The 20,622-nt window shown below is 33.8% G+C and overlaps 1 protein-coding gene across 1 annotated transcript; it reads left to right on the top strand.

The window, feature by feature from the left end:
- Positions 1-13,543: 13,543 nt before the first annotated feature.
- LOC145638229 (serine decarboxylase-like) lies at positions 13,544-17,392 on the top strand. The gene is made up of 5 exons (XM_081689195.1): positions 13,544-13,913; positions 14,484-14,715; positions 14,920-15,113; positions 15,536-15,672; positions 16,678-17,392. The coding sequence occupies exons 1-5, from the start codon at positions 13,544-13,546 to the stop codon at positions 17,242-17,244; spliced, it is 1,500 nt and encodes a 499-aa protein (XP_081545321.1). The 3' UTR covers positions 17,245-17,392.
- Positions 17,393-20,622: the final 3,230 nt, after the last annotated feature.

Here is a 20,622-nt window from a genome sequence, read left to right as displayed (position 1 = left end):
ATTGATTCCATTTTTATCCCTTATACCAAACGGAGAGCTGATACATATACAATCATTGTATGTTGTCCCTACATACAATATCATTAGAAATTTGACACATTAACAAAAAATGGGAGAAAATTAGGAGTCAAATATAAATTGAATTTAATGGAAGTTGTGCATAATATTATAGCCAATAGAAACATGACAAATTAGAGTTGTATGTAGGGAGCATATACAACAATTGTATATGTAGCCTTTACGTGTTTTTTATGAAACATAAAATTATCCTAGTAAGAACGAAAATCAAGCAATCGAATTTAATAAATATCTCTGAACCCTTTAATTCCACGCTTTATAATAGAATTAAAGTTGATTTATTAATCTATGGAATTTAATCATAAATCAATTAATATATTAATCTATGGAATTAATATAGGATTGAACACATTTCAAAACCTAATGATAATGAAGGCTCGTGATATGATAAGATGATGGTTTCTATTTTTATTAATGAGATTTCATTATTCATAATCATTCCAACTAATTAGTTTGATAATTTTGTACTAGCTTGATCTTATTCACGCATTCATAATCACATTGAATAATTTTCGCAGATCATAATCGACTAATCGTGTTTTAAGGTATCTCATTAATATTTATAAGGTATCTTCTACTACCTAAAAAGCCCTTTAGTCAAACTAGATTTATTTCACAAGTTTTTATTTTTATTCATATCACATCTCTTAATTCGTTATTACTTATGAAATACAGACATGTTCACATTTACTGAACTGAATTGAATTGAGCTGCACTGAATATTTTATGACAGAGAGAAAATTAGGAGCTGAACTTAAATGAATTAATTGGAGCTGAACTGAAAAGAAGCTGAAGTTGAACATGCCCTACATTGTATCGTACCTTAAATAAATTTCATTTTTTGTGCACATGTTTTACAAGGTATTAAAATTACAGCTGTTAAAAGTGACACGATACAACAAACATGATATTAACACTAGTAGAAAAAACGCATTAGGCAGCGGTTCAAACCCGGTCTAAGGCACCGGTTTGAACCGCTGCCTATTTGAGGGGTGCCAAAAACCTACTTTTTGGCACTGGTTCAAAACCGGTGCCATAGGGTTTAATAGGCACCGGTTAACCGGTGCCATAGGGTAGAATAGGCACCGGTTAACCGGTGCCTAATACTGCTCTCCCGCCATTTTTTTTTGGTTGGTAGATAGTTTAGGCACCGGTTCCTGCCTAACTGGTGCCTTTTGTATAATTTTTTTTTTTTCGTTTTTTTCTTTCCATCGTGCAATAATATTTTTTAAAAAAAACCTGCAATAATAATAACCTGTAATTCCAGCAATTATATTAAATATAATAATTAATAATTTTATTATTATAATAACTAATAATAATATTATTAATTATTATATACAAAAATAATATTAGATACAAGAATTCAATTATATATATATATATATAGATATAAATATTCCCAAACGCAATACAAAAAAAAAAAAGTTGATTACATATACAAATAATAGTAAGTACACATATATAATGAATAATAAGTTATATATAGTTCAAAAGTTAACATAAATAATTTACAATTACAATGCATGCCATTTACATGTTGAAGGTGATGAAAGACGCCAACATGTCACGAACTTCATTAAGCTCCTTGATTGTCAACGGACCATCCTTTTGGACCTTGCAAAACTTGAAATACAAAAACATTATTTTAAAAATAATTAATTAGGCAAAAAATATGTATTTTTATCAAATATTACCTATACGACTTCTATATAGCCCATTTACTACATTACTTATCAAATGAACTATTTCTTTCTCATAACATGTCAATGTTGGGTAGTCGTATGTGTGTAAGCCCTAAAATTGTATAGGAGAGCATTTTGTTAAGGTTTATGACGCTTTTTACTCAAAATGGCCCGAATATGGCCTATATGACCTTACTTTGCCCATTTCCTACATTTCTTATTAAATGAACTTTATTTATCTCATAACATGTCAATATTATCTAGTTATAGGTGTATAAGGAAAGAAATCACATCAAAAGAGCATATTAACACAAAATGGCCCTAATATGGCCCATATGACTTCTATTCAACCCATTTTCTACCTTTCTTGTGAAATAGCCTTTTTATTTCTCATAACATGTCATTGTTGGATAATATTAGGTGTCTAAGGCTAGAAATCACATCAATATAGCATTTTAAGAAGTTTAACAACGCATTTTACTCAACATGGCCCAAATAGGGCTTATATGACTTCTATGTAGCCCATTTTCTACATTACTTATCAAATGAACTATTTCTTTCTCATAACATGTCAATATTGGATAGTTGTATGTGTGTAAGCCCTAAAATTGTATAGGAGAGCATTTTATTAAGGTTTACGACGCTTTTTACTCAAAATGGCCCGAATATGGCCTATATGACCTTACTTTGCCCATTTCCTACATTTCTTATTAAATGAACTTTATTTATCTCATAACATGTCAATATTATCTAGTTATAGGTGTATAAGGAAAGAAATCACATCAAAAGAGCATATTAACACAAAATGGCCCTAATATGCAACTGCATAAGTGCCCTTTCACCTTTGGATGGAAATTCGGCACGCAAACAAGCCATGTGCTCGTCTAAATATGGGTGCACATCTGAAACATGGTGCAACACATAAAGGTGTGCTTGTAAGAACTGATCTCGGTCTGGTGACATTCGTTTCGACCCAATTGTGCCATGACCATCAAGTCTACCTTCATGTCTAGAAGTAGGAAGACCAATAGGTTGAGCAAGGGCTATGTAGTCCGCCACAAAGTTACCTATTTCCTCACCCACTGTCCCTTGCATTATACTTCCTTCAAGTTGGGCTCGGTTCCGTACTTTATCTTGTAATGTACCCATGTGTCTTTCAAAAGGGTAGCACCACCTCATGAACACTGGACCGCACAACTTAATCTCACGCACCAAATGAAGAACCAGATGAACCATTATGTCAAAAAATGAGGGTGGGAAATACATCTCAAATTTGCACAAAGTCACAACCACATCAACTTGCAAAGCATCTAGTGTACAAGGATCAAGAACTTTGCTACAAATTGTATTGAAAAACGAACAAAGGCTTGTAATCGTTTCCCTCACGTGTTTCGGTAGAATACCACGGATTGCAATCGGTAGGAATACTTGCATCATAATGTGACAATCATGGGATTTCATACTTGTCAGCTTCAATTCTCCATTTAAGGTTACAAATCTTTTCATGTTAGATTAGTACCCTGATGGAACCTTAATGTCGTACAAACATGCACAAAACATACGCTTCTCTACCCTTGACAATGTATAGCAAGCCGGGGGTAAATAATTCTTTTCATCCTTCCCTTTACCCTTAACTTTCTTCTTTGACGCATCTTTGGCCTTTCCCTTTCCCTTGCTCTTCTCCTTCCCTTTTTTCGAAACACTTTCATCTTCTATTCTCGGCTCCTTTCCCTTTCTGACCTTTTCTTGAGGCCACAATTCTGGACGAATCCCCATCTCTTGCAAATCTAACCGTGCACCCTTTCCGTCCTTTGTTTTGCCTGGGATATTCATAAGCGTCCCCAAAAGAGCATCACACACATTCTTCTCTATATGCATCACATCAAGACAATGCCTAACGTCATGTTCTCTCCAGTACGGCAGCTTCCAAAAGATTGATTCTTTCTTAAACAGAGCAGCTGAGACCACAGTTTTTTCTGATTTTCCAAACACCGTTTGTATCCCTTTCACCCGAGCACTAATCTCAGCACCAGTCAATGGTCTAGGCGCAGTATCCTCTTCCACGGTTCCATCGAAAGCCTTTTTCTGCCTACGGTACGGGTGATCACGCCTAAGGAACCTTCGAGTCCGTAGGTACACATCTTTGTGAGAATGAGTCAGGTATACGCTTGATGTGTCATCAATACATATGGGGCATGCTTTTTTCCCTTTGACCTTGTACCCACACAAGTTGCCATATGCAGGGAAGTCATTCATGGTCCACATAAGGGCTGCACGCAATGTGAACATCTCGTTCTGATGAGCATCGAAAACGGAAACCCCTTCGTCCCACATCTTTCTCAAGTCGTCAATAAGCGGCGCAAGGTAAACATCTATGTCGTTTCCAGGTTGCTTAGGACCAGTTATTAGCAATGAAAGCATTACATACTTACGTTTCATGCACAGCCAAGGAGGCAAATTATAAATCACTAAAAGTACCGGCCATGTGCTGTGTTGGGTACTAAGAGTGCCAAATGGATTCATCCCGTCCGTGCACAACCCAAGCCTTAAATTTCTGACTTCATTACCAAATTCCTCAAACTTCAAATCAATGTTCTTCCACTGTGGAGAGTCAGCTGGATGCTTCAGCATTCTGTTTTTCTTTCTTCCCTCTGCATGCCACCTCAAGTTTTTAGCGTCTTTTGGTATTGAGAACAGACGCTTAAACCTTGGAATAATGGGAAGATACCACAACACCTTAGCAGGAGGTCCCTCCGTGCCAGGATTGCAACTCATGCGCTTGTACCGCGACCGCTTGCATCGTGGACACTCCTGCAGTTTTTCATACTCATTTCGATACAAAATACAGTCATTAGGACATGCATGTATCTTCTTATACTCCAAACCAAAGGGACACATGAGCTTCTTTGCGTAATAATAAGACTTAGGAATTTCATTCCCATCAGGCAACATATCACTTAATGCGGTCAACAAAGAAGTAAAACTGATGTCCTTCCACCCATGCTTCGACTTAATGTTGAAAAGTGTTAGCACGGCCGATAGTTTGGAGTATTTTTTGCACCCAGGATACAATGGCTTTTTTGAAGCCTCCGATAATAATTCAAACACTTCACCTTCAACACCTTGCAACATCTCATCCACTTGTTCATCCTCGACCTCATCCGCCTGATCTTCATCGGCTCCATCCTCACCATTATCAACAATATACTCATCATTCTCGTATTCCTCGTCCACATGAATCTCATTGCTTCTAACACGCACATCATTCCGATCAAGATCCCCACTGTACTCTCCACTTTCTCCGTGCCAAATCCACACATGGTAAAATTGCCTAAACCCACGACATAATACATGATCTCTAATGATTTCAACACTATCGACCACATTCACACAATTACAATCAACACAAGGACAATAAAGGCCTTTGCCTCCCAGTGTGCGTTGATAAGCTAAAGCCCTCTCGCAAAACTCTTGAACCCCATTCCAAAATTCCAATGTATCGCGTCTACCATACATCCAACCACGATCCTTCTCCATTTAGTAAATTGTCTCTAAACATATATATAGCACCATATAATTATAATGTGTAAGTGCTACATATTTTATGTAAATCAAATTCAAGTACAAAACGTGAATATACCATTCATATAGTGAAAAAATGCATGTTTCCAAAGGGTCCTTATCACTCCAACCTAACCCATCCTTGAATGTCTACTCTCACTAGTGAATGTATGTCAACTTTCCAATTTTAAGGAAAATCCGGCAGCATTTCCCCCTAGTTCTCCAAGTACACGATGTAGATAATTAATTACCCACATATGTACCCAGAGAACATAGTGAGGAAATGGTAAGCCGAGATGTTCCTTAAAATCGAAAAGAAAACATACATTCACCACCTAAGTGAGAGTACACATTCAAGAACAGTCCCAACCGGGGACTATTCAAGACTTTCTCCTAATGAGAAAGCCTTGAACGGGTATCTAGGCATATGATGATGCAATTCAAGTATTCTATATATTGTTGTATTTATTTGCAATTAAACAATACACAAGTTGCAATTTCATGAATCAACTTTTATTAAATGGATGAATAGAAAGAAATATAGCTAAGTAAAGTTTATAAGTCATACCAATATAGCAACTACCCACTTGAGCTCAATATGTAGTCCTCAAGCTAATTAAACTCGTGCTTCAATTCACATATGAATCTATATATTACCAAAACAAAAATTAGCAACGTCACTAATTCTATAATATATTCACAAATCTCTAATGTATTCACAATTCTCTAATTTATTAATCCCACAAGTTGACGCATTGTTTGAAAGGATTGATAGCAGATATAAAGTGATTGAAATTTGGAATCATGCAGAAAGGAAATCCCAAAAATCCCACTCTCAGACTTGTAGCATAATTAACATTGTGCTTTTATACACAGTTCTTTAAAGATTTGAATATGAATTTTGTTGCCCTTAGGTTGCATTTAAACTTAGTATAAATTATATTAATTAATCGGACAAACAAAAGCTGGGTTCTTTATCTAAATCAAATGTGCAAGTAACAAATAAAGGGGTTGCTAACTTAATGGTCAAACGGATCAAAAACTGCCTATCGAAGCGAAAAAAACTAAACTTATATTAAATCAGGTTCTCATACAAGTGTCTTAAGTAAAACTTATACTCGGTGCTAAATTCTTTTATATAGCAGTTAACATGTGAAAAGTTTTACAAAACATCAACTAAATGTAAACTCCTATCCTAATAGTAGGCTGACCATTAAAACAATGCAAGCACCAAGTTAAGAACAACAAAAGCAGCAAACCTGAGGTAGAAAAAGTTGTAGGGGCTTAATGCTTGATTTACCAAGAAACAGATCAAGGATCAGGACCTAGTACATTTCAATTATATCCTGCGACGGAAGCACATCAATACTTTGTTGTTCAATTTCAAAATAATTGTTCAATTTTTAACAAAAAAAATAAACACTTACCCTAAATTAGTTGGAGGTGGAAGAAGCTAAGGGGATGAGAGATTGAGGACGACCCTCGCGCTAGTGGAGGCAGCGCGGAGGTGGAGGCGGTGCGCGCTGGTGGAGGGAACAACGCTGAGGTGGAGGCGGTGCGCTGCTGTTTCAATTCGACCAATGCTGGTGGCTGGAGGCCGGTGAAAGACAGAGAAGGGCAGGGGAGGGAAAAGACAACGACAGGGGAGAAATAAGGCCGGTGGTTTTCGACAATTCGTACAATGCTGGTGGTGTCTCAATTCGTACAAGGCCGGTGTTTCAATTCGACAATTCGTACAAGGGCAGGGGAGAAATAAGGGCGGTGTTTCAATTCAAACAACGCTGGTGGCTGGAGGCCGGTGGCCGGTGAAGGTGGCGGCTGTGGTGGAGGGAAAAGGGGGAGGTTCGTTGTTCTTCTATTCGTCTCTAATGAAAGAAGTCAGGTTAGAAAGGAATGAATTGAAAGAGAAAGAGAGCGAGGAAGGAGAAGAAAGGAAGTAGGAGGCCGCGTTTTTTTAGTTTTGAAAAAAGACCCGGTTCAATTGGCACCGGTTCAAACCGGTGCCTATTTTATTTTTGGCACCGGTTCAACGCAAACCGGTGCCTTTTGCCTTTGTTTAAAAACACGCCCAATTTTAGGCCGATTTTTGGCTCCGGTTTGGCCTGAACCGGTGCCATATGGGGGGTGCCTAATGCTTTTTTTCTACTAGTGTAATCAAACATGAAAAAACTAATTATAGGATTATTAGTATAAGAGTTTTTGATACGTTTAATCAAATAGACCAACACGACATGACAAGTCAATAATATATACTAAAAGACACATTAGCAATGACACGTATCATCTCCTAGTGGGTCCTAGTTATTTAATCTATTAATAAAAAAATACAAATCATTTAACATCATTTTTTACACATATTCCATAATAATTTGTAGTAATATTTGAAATAAAAAAAAAATTCACAAATCTTTCTAAAAAAAAATTCGAAATATTATTCCTCGACTAATTTAGGATTATAACATCAAGGATATTTTGTGAAAAACTACCTTTTATACTTTGAATTTTGCGAAAAACTACCCTAAAAACAAAATGTTGTAATTAACTACCTTATAAAGTATAAAATGTTGTAATTAACTACCTTATAAAGTATAAAATGTTGTAATTGACTACTTCCCACTGGAATAACACATTTGATTTTTATTTTCCGGTGTTGACCATGTCATGTGAGGGTCACATGACTCTTTAATGACTTAATTCCCCCCTTTCTCCCAAATTTTCCCGCATTATACCAACTCTTTTCCTTAACAATACATTTATTTATATTTTATATTGTTTATTTGCAATCCCTTTATATATGGGCTGAATTGGTGTAAAGTAGGAAAATTTGGGGAAAAGAGGGGAATTAAGTTATTAAAAGGTCACGTGACCCTCACGTGACATGGTCAATGTCGGGAAATAAAAGTCAAATGTGTTCATTCCGGTATAAGGTATTCAATTACAACGTTTTATATTTTATAAGGTAGTTAATTACAACATTTTGTTTTTAGGGTAATATTTCGCAAAATCTGGAGTTTAAAAGGTAGTTTTTCACAAAAAATCCTAACATCAATCAATAACCTATAATTGTATATAGCTATAGTCGTCATCGTGCATGCACATGATCTAACCTAGTTAACTTAATTAAATAAGGCGGGTTAGTGTTGAGATTCCCAACATACATGATTTGATACTAACGCAGCTCAACCAGCCTAAGAGACAAAAAGCTAATAGTATCGTACGTTTAAGGTATTCGTACCGTTCTAAGCTTAGCTCGCTATGGCTAAGAAATGATCTATTTATCTATCAGATGTCAAAAATGCCTTTTTACATGGTGATTGTTTATATGCATCAACCTTTAATGCTTTGTTGATCAGAGAGCACCCACCTATGTATGTCGGCTTCATCAGACTCTATATGGGTTGAAGCAAGTCCCTCGAGCTTGGTACCAGCGCTTTGCGAATGTTTTGGTCAGATTGAGTTTTCAACTCTTTTTACTTTTCGCAGCGTGATGATATGACATATTTGCTTCTTTATGTTGATGATAATATTATATTAGCTGCCTCTTCTGACATGTTTCGTGTGGGAATCATACCTCGGTTGCATGTGCAAATTGAGCTTCCTATGTCTGATTTGGGCCTTCTGAGTTATTTTGAGGGATCGCGGTGACATGTACTCCTTATTTGCTACGTTGTCAGCAAAAAATGCACATGAAATTTTAGAGCGTACAGGTATGGGCTCTTGTAAACTTGCAGCTACTCCAGTTGACACCAAAGAACCACCTTTTTTTGGATCCTACTTTGTATGGCAATTTAACAGTTGTTGCGCTCTTCATATACCTTACTTTCAGTGGCCTGATATTGCCTATGCGGTGCAACAAATGTGTCTTTTTATGCATGATGCCCACCGTCAGGAATCTCATTATTATGATGCTTTGAAGCGCATTCTGCGCTATGTTTAGGATACCATTGATCATGACTTACATTTATATCCATCTGCTCATACTCATTTGATTACTTACACTGAAGCTGACCGGGGAGGTTTTCCCGACACCTGTTGTTTCACATCATGTTATAGCTGCTTTCGGACAACCTCGTTTCTTGGTCATCTAAGTGTTAACCTACATTATCTAAATCGAGTGAACAATCAGAATTCGCAAATGTTGTCTTTGAGACTTGTTGGCCTCGTATTTTTTTTTTTGGAGCTACATTGTCCTCTTTGTCAAGCTACTATTGTTTATTGTGAAAATGCCTGCGCCATCTACCTTTCTAGCTATCAACCCGGTACAATACCGACACACCAAACATGTGGAGATGGATATATAGCTACAAGCCTACAAGGGATACTACAATATCATATATTCATATGGAGTTGGAACAACCTAGTTTCCGTCTTCTTATGGTATGCCTTGAGCCGCAAATGATACAATGGACTCAAGAAAAAGGTTCAAAAGTGCCTAATCATAGCCTGTTACCTTAAACAACGGCTTGGTGGGGCTGGGGTTATTGTCATGCTCAATGAGCTAAGCAACACCGTGATATTCGAACGTCCAGGCCACAAGATGAGGAGTTTATACATACTGGCAGCTGTCTTGTCAAGGGAACATAGCTCATGTAATTGTCATGCCTAATGTTACAATTTAACCCTAGGATACTTTCCTCGATGAACTAGTTTAAAAGCGTTCGATTTGGTTAAAAGACGGGAAAAATCAACCTCAAAGAGAATTGTGTTTGCCCTTTGCATAATTGAACATTTGCTTGCTTATATCGTCGTTGTGTATCATGTAATTTAGTAAATCAACATAATAAGATAAATTTGTGGTTAAAAGACATGAAGATATATATACATGTATATAATAGTGTGTATGGATTTTTTATTCGCTCAATGGTTAATATTTTGTAGTGTTTACAGATTAGTGCAAATTTCTAGATATAGTCCGCAACATTTAAACCAATTAACAGCTAAATATATGGTGGCAATTTTTAATTACTTGAATAGAAAGTAGCAAAAACAAAGTAATGGGTCTCCAAAATCAATCTTCTCTAGAGTCTCTACGACGATACTAAGCAAGATTTGATGTAATTGCTTGAGAATTCACCTTGCTTTTTTTTTTTTTGGGTGTTTCACCCGGTTCACCCTTTGGGATAATCCGGATTCGGGGATCAATTCTGAGTAGTTAGATTTCAGTCCTCTCCCGATTGTTGTTGCGGGGATCGAACACAGGTTTCCCCTACCAAGTGTAGTTCCAATTATCACTACACCAACAATCAATTGGTTTGAGAATTCACCTTATAATTGTAAAGTCGTATCCTCTCAAAAGCAATTTATGCAATAGCAAAATTGTGCATGAAGGTAAAAAACAGGCAGCCGAGGCAAGATGACAGTCGCGGAAACCATAGCAATCGTGGCCACTGCAAAAGCTGTGATACATTTGGTGGCTGCTCGATCGAGCTTTAGAGGAGCTATGACTTGCTTTGAGTTTCAAGGACCAGCTATAAAATATGAGTTATACTCAACAAATAAATTGGGTTACATCAAAGCATTTTTGGATCTTATTGGCACATTTAGGCAGCCCTAATCATGCAGGCCCTAAAAGGTTAGAAGACTTTGGTGCAAAAGGGCCATATGCCCATATGCATTGGGGTGTCATTATATTGCTTGTTGGATGGCTTTTGAGTGGCCATTGTATTAAATGATTAAATCATATCGCAAGCTTCGCAATCTTTTATTTTTATTGAATAATGTAAACCGTTGATATAGTTTACTTTTTATTTTATTTGTAAATTTTTTTAAAAAAAGAATTAAAATTAAAAACTACCACGTTCTTTTTCAGTTTTGGTTGCTTAGTACGGAGTATTTTTTTATTTCCTTTACTTCTCTTTAATCTTTCTTCATTGTTTTCTTTGTTTTGAAGTGGATACATGGATTACTAGCAAAGATCGAAGAGAAGTAATTAAAGAAGAAACTGATAAGAACATGATTTATTTTTTCCAATTTTTTTAAAATATAAAATAAAAATAAATCATATCAAAGATCCACTTAGTCAATAAACATGAACGCTTGTGATTTGATTTAATACAATGGTGGCCACTTGAAAACTATCCATATGGTTAAAGCTAGACTTGGTCTGTCAACCAAATTAAAGAAAAAATCGAATTGGTGAATAAATATTTAATCAACAAAACGAATCTACATACAAAAATTAATTGGTAAATAAAAATATGAAAAAAATAATAATAATTTGTAATAGGCGAAAATTAGATTTCTTATAACACAACGTCACAACCTAAGTACTTAACTCATGAATTTGTGACGCGACAATTAACAAAAATCACGTGACACGTGTTATATTCAACTTAATTTGACGTTTTGAATTTCATTTTCACGATCTCTTGTCATCTAAATTTAACTTGTTGGAACGTATCATCGATGTGAACTAAATTTAATGAAACTTATACATACAAACTTTTGAACTTATCTCTTTCAACTCTGATCTCCTTTAATCGTCTCAAAGTGTCAACTATAATCACATTGCGTGGCCATAAAAGGGCAACAACACCAAGGATGAAAACTTAAATGATTATCTAATTATAGAAAGATATTTGATTATGTGACAACGACAAATATAACTGAATATACATTTAATTTTAAAAATTTATATCAATATTTAGCACCTAATACCCGTTTCTCTACTTTGTTCTCTTCTTAAAAATGTGTATTGCCCTAGTTGCTACCCCACATGTTGCCAACAATCCTTATGGTATTAATTAGAACATAATGAATACTAGTATAATAACTTGTGCTTATCGAAGTCACATCGTCCACCTTTTATTCCAAGGAAGAGGTTGGGAGTTGAGGGGTGGAAGGGAGAATAATTAAATGATTAAATCAAATCAAGTTACGCTGTACTTTTTTTAAAAAAGGGTCCAATACACATGGAATATTATATCAAATCAAGTTACGCCTGGCCTATACTTAGGAAAATAGTCCAAAAATACATTGTTCTCATCACAACATCCACTTGATACAAAACCTAGTAATCTTACAGTCAAATGTTACTCGTATTTTGTGTACCGTATGTAAAATTTCTAAGATTTTAGTGTATCTCCATGTATTAACTTCCAAAAATCCAACTCTTCTAAGCACTTTATTGCTACATTTATTTGAGGTAAATATGGTAAAAATACATACAAATATTGCCCCAAACAAATTAAGGTTTGTATACATGGGTGAAGTTCTTGTGAGAACCATCTATCTTAATATGAGAACTACTCTTACGGTGACAATCTCGCTCATAAAGTACATAGCACATAACTGTGAGGTAAATGATAAAAATGAACAAAATAATTATGAATAATTATTTGGAAAAATGAAATGTTAATGTGCACATCATATATACGTAAGGTACATGTTCTAAAAGTATAAGGTACATTCCCGAAAGGTATAAAGTACATACCCTAAGATAAAAGGTATATTTATAAACTTATAAAGTTATAAAGAACGGAGTATATCACTCAGAGTTCTTTTAAAAAGAATAAATTGAGGGATAGGTCAATTGGTTAGAGCTTCCCGGTTTAATATATTTAGAGATTTAATCTCATTATTTTCACTTGTGGCTCTCTAAAGCCTAAACACCAAATTAATTTCGTCACACTACCAAATTAAATTAAATCTTTTTTTTAGATGAAACCATATCCGATCATTGAAGCTTATTGTTGTTAGCTTATAGAAATGAGAAAGAAATAAAATAATATAAAATAAAATAAGATTGAGTGTACTGTCATACTAGAATTTGTTAAAAACTCAAAATAAATAAGTAAAAAAGCTCAACTTCATAATCACACCTTAACTGGTCATTGAAGGCTTATCCAACTTTTGTGGTGCCTTCAACAATGTCATTAATAGTTAGCGTTTATATGTACCTTTCAATATTGGTCAAGTAGTTGTAATTGTAATACAAACTTATTAGAAAGCTAGAAAGATATAACCTATAAATAACATACACTCTTATAAGTTATATTATCCCAATTTGCTCACGTTTTTTTTTTTTTTTTTTTTTTTTTTTTTTTTTTTTTTTTTTTATCTTAAATAACCTAGCTAGGTATGTTTTCAGGTGTTATATTTTTCATTTTATGCGAATAATAAATTTAATTTTCACATTATTAGCAACTAGTAATAGCTTATTAGTTATTAGTACTTATTACTATGATTTTTTTTTAAAATAGTACAAACTCAATACTAAGATGAATAATGTAGGTGTTACGTTGAATAAAAGAGAGCAAAAAATGGCGCCAACCGTGGTTTGTGCTGAATCACAAGCATTGCACCAAGATTTTTGCCCAACAAGTTTGGTTTTTGAGTTAGTTCCTGCTGTTTCTTACTCTCTAGCCATTAATGACAATAATAATGTTGTTGAGCCGAAAAAGGAGCAAAGTGGTAATGGCAATGGAAGGAAAGAGGTTGCTCCAAGCCAGAATATGCACACTCCTTGTTGCCTTGACATAAAGGAACCCGAGGCTAACGATGAGCTGACCGGAAAAACGGAGGCCTATATGAAGGTTGTTTTGGCAAGATACACGCAGAGATGGCTTGAGAGGACCAAACACCATTTAGGTGATACAACATATATATTATTTCTCTACTTTAATTTCTATTATTTTATCATTGGACATGTTATTTGATTCATGATCTATTATATATGATATGTTTATGTAGTTTTGACCTATATGATATGGTTGCACCATGCATGCATATTAGTATAGGCTTAAGGGAGTTGAAATTTCGCATTGTTCACAGTGTATAAATTAATTTTCACACATTAACCTTTATTTAATGATTTGTTTATTAAATGATTACCTAAAAGATTTATATCAAATCATAGTAGGGATATATACATTTAAGAGGGTGTCCAAAATTATCCAAGATAATACAAAGTCCGTATCATAGCTATAATAACTATATCAAACATTCCACATACATAGTACAACACAACATAATGTATCTCTAGTACAGTAATAATAAGTGATTAAAAATAAATAAAGTTAACAGCTAAGTTTAGTTTATTATCACCTTAAATTATTTAAGTATACTCTCCAGTCTCCATTTTTATTATTCGGTTTAACTCGCAGCTAAATCATTAGATATAGAGCTCATTTAGTTGTAATAACTAACATTTAAACGCAGGATATCAAATTAATATGGACTATAATTATGACGATCTTGATCGATTGCAACGATTTTCATTTAACAATTGTGGTGATCCGTTTATTGACGGCAACTATGGTGTGCACTCAAGGGACTTCGAAGTAGGTGTATTAGATTGGTTTGCTCGTCTTTGGGAGATCAATAAGGGTGAATATTGGGGATATGTTACGAGTGGTGGAACTGAAGGAAACCTTCATGGCCTACTTGTAGGGTAAGTGTATGCAACATACATCTTCCGTTTTTTTAATACTTGCAACACTGACCTATAATTAGAATTTTTTTTTTGGTTAAAGTTGTTCTTTTATTCTTATTTACTTAATTATACTCCAAACGATCTCTCAACTCCGTTTAGGTGTGGTAAAATCATGCCATATTTAGTGATAAATTAATCTTATTGATCATGAAATATTTTCAGGAGAGAAATGTTTCCTGATGGAATTTTGTATGCTTCTAAAGAGTCACACTACTCAGTCTTTAAAGCTGCGCGTATGTATAGAATGAGTTGTGTTAAGGTTGAGACGTTAGTTTCCGGCGAAATTGATTGTGTCGATTTAAAGGCAAGCCTTCTCAAGAACAAAGATAAACCTGCCATCATGAATATTACCATAGGTAATACATTCAATTCATTAAAACCTTTATGTTCATGATGTTCTTTTGAGAGTGTTAATGGAATATGTGTTATTACTGATAGAGTATTATAAAACATAATCCCGGGCCTCAACCATCAAGTTGATGGTTGAACTGGTCCATTAACATGAATTAGAGCCACTAAAGGTCACAGGTTCAAATCACATCCACCTTTCATTTTAAAGTGGAATATTTCATGCAGGGTATGCAGAGAACTCATGTTGCATCCACATTTTAAACCTAAAACGCTCTCATGTGAGGGGGGCTGATAGAGTATAAAACATATTCCTAGGCCTCAACCATCACACCAAGCTGATGGTTGAGTTGGTTTATTAACAATTACGAATTTATTTTGTTCATCATGTACGTGATTATTATGACCAATTTGTGGCCTCTTGTTATAGGTACTACGGTAAAAGGTGCTATTGATGATCTCGATCTAGTGATACAAACTCTTGAAGAATGTGGCTTCCCTCGTAATCGGTTCTATATCCATTGCGACGGAGCCTTGGTTGGTCTTATGCTGCCATTTCTAAATCGAGTAAGTAAACTATCTTTATAAATCATTTTTATTATTGCCATTTTTTAACATTCATGTTTCTAGTTGAAATAACTTTGAACATTCATGATCCTAAATGTGCATATATTGTCTTGCCAATTTCATCCTTTTCTTAGGTTTACACGTTTCTAGTAAAGACACTATTACAACACTCACATGATTACTATACAGTTGTTGTAAAGTGTGTTAAAAGGCAAATTCTAGTATGAGACGAAACAATATTAATGTCGTCCAACAAACAGTAGCTATTATCAAAATGCTGTGATTTGCTAGTACATACAATTGATCATATAATTGAGGATTTTGGTAGGGGTTGCACCAAATTAATGCCGTATTGAATTAGAACCATCATATGACAGACAACTGGTATATATTATACAAAGTATCAATTATGGAATAAGATTTTTTTATTTTTTTATTTTTTTTGGTAATGGGGACGTTTTTTGTGTCTATGTTGTGTACTTATGCTTACATAATTTAATTTATATCAATGTATCTTTGTCTCATACATTGCAATGTATTTGTGGACCTTTAAATAAGGACATATGCAATTTGCGAAAGCTCATACATATGCGGATATGCCCTGGTACTTCCATCTTGTTAAAAAAAAAAAAAGTAAAAAAAGGGTCATTTATTTTCATAAATAAAGGCTATGTTCAACAAATTAAAATAAGTTAAATTCTGTAAAAATAAGCTATAATCAGTAAAAATTTAATATCTTAATTAAGAGAACATATATATAATATCAAATTAGTAAAAAATAACTTTGAATCCGTAAAATTAATTTAACAATAACAATAGTTTAATTTTAGTAAAAATTTATTATGCATTTATTTAACTTATGTAAAAATAATTTCAGTCAAAAATCAAGTGAAGTGAACAAAGACATAATACTACACTTTACATCGAACAATTTTACCTATGTCTTCAACTTTCTTGTAAATTATTGAGTTTTCATTATAACATCTTGTGTTTGGTTAATATTAGGCGCCTCAAATCACATTCAAGAAGCCAATTGATAGTATAAGCGTTTCCGGCCACAAATTCGTGGGATGCCCGATGCCTTGTGGTGTTCAAATGGTAAGGAGGGAACACACTAACTATTTATCTAGCAATGTAGAGTATGTAGCATCAAGTGATGTTACAATCATGGGAAGTAGGAACGGTCACGCCCCCATCTTCTTATGGTATGCATTGAGCCGCAAAGGATACAATGGAATCAAGAAAGACGTACAAAAATGCCTACACAATGCACGTTATCTTAAAGACCGGCTTAAGGAGGCCGGCCTTAGTGTCATGCTCAATAGGCTAAGCAACACCGTGGTGTTTGAACGACCTCAAGATGAGGATATAATTCGATATTGGCAGCTCTCGTGTCAAGGGAATATAGCTCATGTGGTCGTGATGCCTAATGTTACAATCAAGAAGTTGGATACGTTCATAAGTGAGCTAGTTGAGAAGCGTTCGATTTGGTTAAAAGATGGTGAAAATCAACCTCCTTGTGTTGCTTCTGATATTGGCAAAGAGAATTGTGTTTGCCCTTTGCATAAGTGAGAATTGAATATGCTTGTTAATTTGATTGTTTTGTATTAAGATATACTCCATTATTTATTTTTCATTTTCATTTATCATGCTATTTGTTTAATAAAAAAAATATAATAATTGTACAATATGTAGAATATTGAGGTTAAAAAACATGAAGACATATGATTTTTGTTGTATGTAAGGATTATTCGTCAAATAGTTTACATTTACAGATAATAGAACATTTTTTTTAATTTTTTAATGTAATTTACAAAAAATTAGCAACATTATGTTACATGCATGTATAGTTGACATAGATTCATGTTAATTACTGTACAGCTAGCTTTGAATAGTGACAATATTTATGTAAGTTAATTGAATAGAAATAGCAAAAACATAATAGTGGGGCTCCTATATAATGTCAATCCTATCTGCCAATCAAGTTTGGTGTAGCCGTATAGTTGGTTGCAAGGTCGAATAATTCTAATTGTAGTTAGTTTCGTTAGTTACAGTTCAAAAAAAAAATAAATAAATAAAATAAAATTATAATTTGAATAATTAAAGGTGAATAAATGAACTTTTATTTTGGTGCGAAGAAAGTAATTTAATATTAATCTACTTTATTTGACTAGTAGACCATAAAAGCAGTATTAATAGGCAAAAAATTCACCATATATATTACATAAGTCGAGTTGACATTTTTAATTTGTTTGATTTGTTTATACAAATGGGTTCAAGTTGACATAGTTAAACAATTAATCAAGTAGTAAGTAGTGACAGGTGAGTGGTGACACATAACTTGTCTACAAAAGTGGCAAAAACATGGCTCTCCAACATCTTTCATTACTTCCTACTTGCAAGTTTAATTAATTAAGCTCATTATTCAGTCATACTTAACCAAAATCATATGACCAAAACACAAATTTACATCTTACTTATCCTGCTTCTTTCATTCACATCGGGTCAACCACAAACACGAGCAGGATGGCGGTTGCAGAAGCCATAGCAATCGAGGCTGCAAAAGCCATAATACAATTAGTGGCAACTCGGCCATTAGAGGAGCTACGCCTCGCATGGGGTTTCAAGGATCACCTAAGAAAACTCAACTCAAAATTAAATTACATTTTAGCATTTTTAAACGACATGGGAAGCGCCAAGAAAGAAATGGAAGTCCAACTTGTAAATTGTTGGCTACAAAATATCAAAGATGTCGTCTATTTTGCGCAAGATATTATGGATGAGTACGCCTATGAAATCCTGCGTAGGAAACTCGAGATAAATAGTAACGCATCGAGGAAACGTTTACGTCTCCACAATGTGATGTTTAAGCGATCGAATCGAATCAAGTTCAGGTTTCGGATGACTCGTAAGGTGACCGAGATCCTTGCCAAGTTTGATGAGCTTGAAAATGATGCCAAAAATTATGGGCTTAAAGCGGTGAATTTGGCGACGGATGCACGTACATTAACTTATAATGATGATAATATGAATGAATATTATTGTATGTTGAAGCAAGCTAGACAAAATGCGGGTTTAGAAGATGGATCTGAGTTTGTTGGAAGGAAGATTGATGAGGAGAAGTTACTGCAAATGATTTGTTCATCATCACCTGGAAATAACAGTAATTCTGGATTGTGTGTTAAGGCCATAGTTGGAATTGGGGGTAAGCTCTCTCTGTTTAACACCCTCTCATATAAATGTATTCTCTGTGTCTCTAATTGTTCTTCCTATTTGACGTTTTTGTTGTGAAGTAAAAAAGTCCAACTTAAAGTAGGAAAAAGTTTTAAAGCCTTAATTCTTAAGACTATGTCTGATTAATTTGAAATTTCAACTCTCAAAACTTAATTTTTCGCTACTACACCTCTTTCATTTTATTTACAACAAGGTTAGTGGCGCACGCAATGCGTGCAAAAAATATAAGATGTTTTAAATAGTTTAAATATTATTTAGAAAAATTCATGTGTAATGAGAAAACATATCGTATAACTCAACATGTTAAAAAAACACTACTCCGTATATACTTATATCCTTCCAAATCTTTTTGATGTTTCTAATTAATATTTATTCCATTCAAAGATAAATTAATACACCGAAACTTTTAAGATTTTCTCCTTATTAGTTATCAAACGTAAAATTTTCTCCCAAAAAAAAAACTGTGCGCATTAATAAAGAGCGAATACTTATAAAATATTACTAAATAATCAATTGCAATCACTTGATCAATAAATTATATTTACTACTTCATACCAAAATTACCAACCAAAAAACAATCAAATTTAACCGAAACTTTGGCAACCACTGTAATAGGCCATAACCTTTTACTTCCTCTAACCAAAACAAATGACAAATTAAATTACAAAAAATCAACTATACGGAAAATATATATATATATATATATATATATATATATATATATATATATATATATATATATATATATATATATATATATATATATAAACTAACAAAGTATTCAACAAATTATCCAAGTACGTAGAAAAATTCTTAATATTAAGCCACCTACAAATTTTCTATGTAAATAACAAAGTATTGCGGATCGATATAAAATTTATCCAAGTTTACTTAAAGAAATAATGAAGAACAACTGAAGATACTTTCAAAAATTATCCATGTAAAATTAGTGAGTGGAAGATTTAGATTACAATGAAATCCTGAAAAAAGTGATGCAACTTAAATCAGTATATTTATATAATTGATTACTTCTATTCAAACAATATATATAAATATTTTTTGTCAAAAAAATATACTTCGTATATAAATAATTACTTAGCGTATGAAATATTAGATTATAACCCATGAAAAAAAGGAAAGATTATATTGAGCATAGATCATGCTTTTGTCATGTTTTGGGTTTGTTATGCCACGTCAGTGAGTTTGTTAGAGATGGTTAATGCTCTGCCAGCTCATTTATTATTCTTCTATTTTATTTCTTTTGATATAAATTCTTTTCCTGTTATGTATGAGAGATCAGATCACAAATTAATAGATTCTTCTTACAATCTTCTTCTCTCTCTAGAATTCTCTCTCTTATTTCTCTTCTTCTTCTTCTTCCTTAATAACTACTGTGTTCTTATTATGGTATCAGAGCATCTGTGATTCTGGTGTTTTATCTTTGATTTCTTTTGAATTTCTTTGTTTTTCAATCGAATTTCTTCTTGAATCGATTTTTCCTTGAAATTCGATTGTTATTTCTGGTTGATTTCTGAATCAATTTGTTCTTATTTTTTCTTCGATTGTTTCTGCAATGGCGGCTAATCAATCGCTTAATTCTTCAATTAATCTCAATGATCCTTATTTTTTGAGCAATGGAGATCATCCTGGTATGCAATTAGGAACTCATATTCTTACTGGATCTAATTACCTTAATTGGAGTCGATCAGTGAAAAT

This window comes from Chenopodium album, chromosome 7, assembly GCF_948465745.1.
Source record: "Chenopodium album chromosome 7, dcCheAlbu1.1, whole genome shotgun sequence".
Classification (NCBI taxonomy): Eukaryota; Viridiplantae; Streptophyta; class Magnoliopsida; order Caryophyllales; family Amaranthaceae; genus Chenopodium; species Chenopodium album.
Note: the sequence above shows the minus strand (reverse complement) of the source record. Positions and strands in the feature narration are given on the sequence as shown.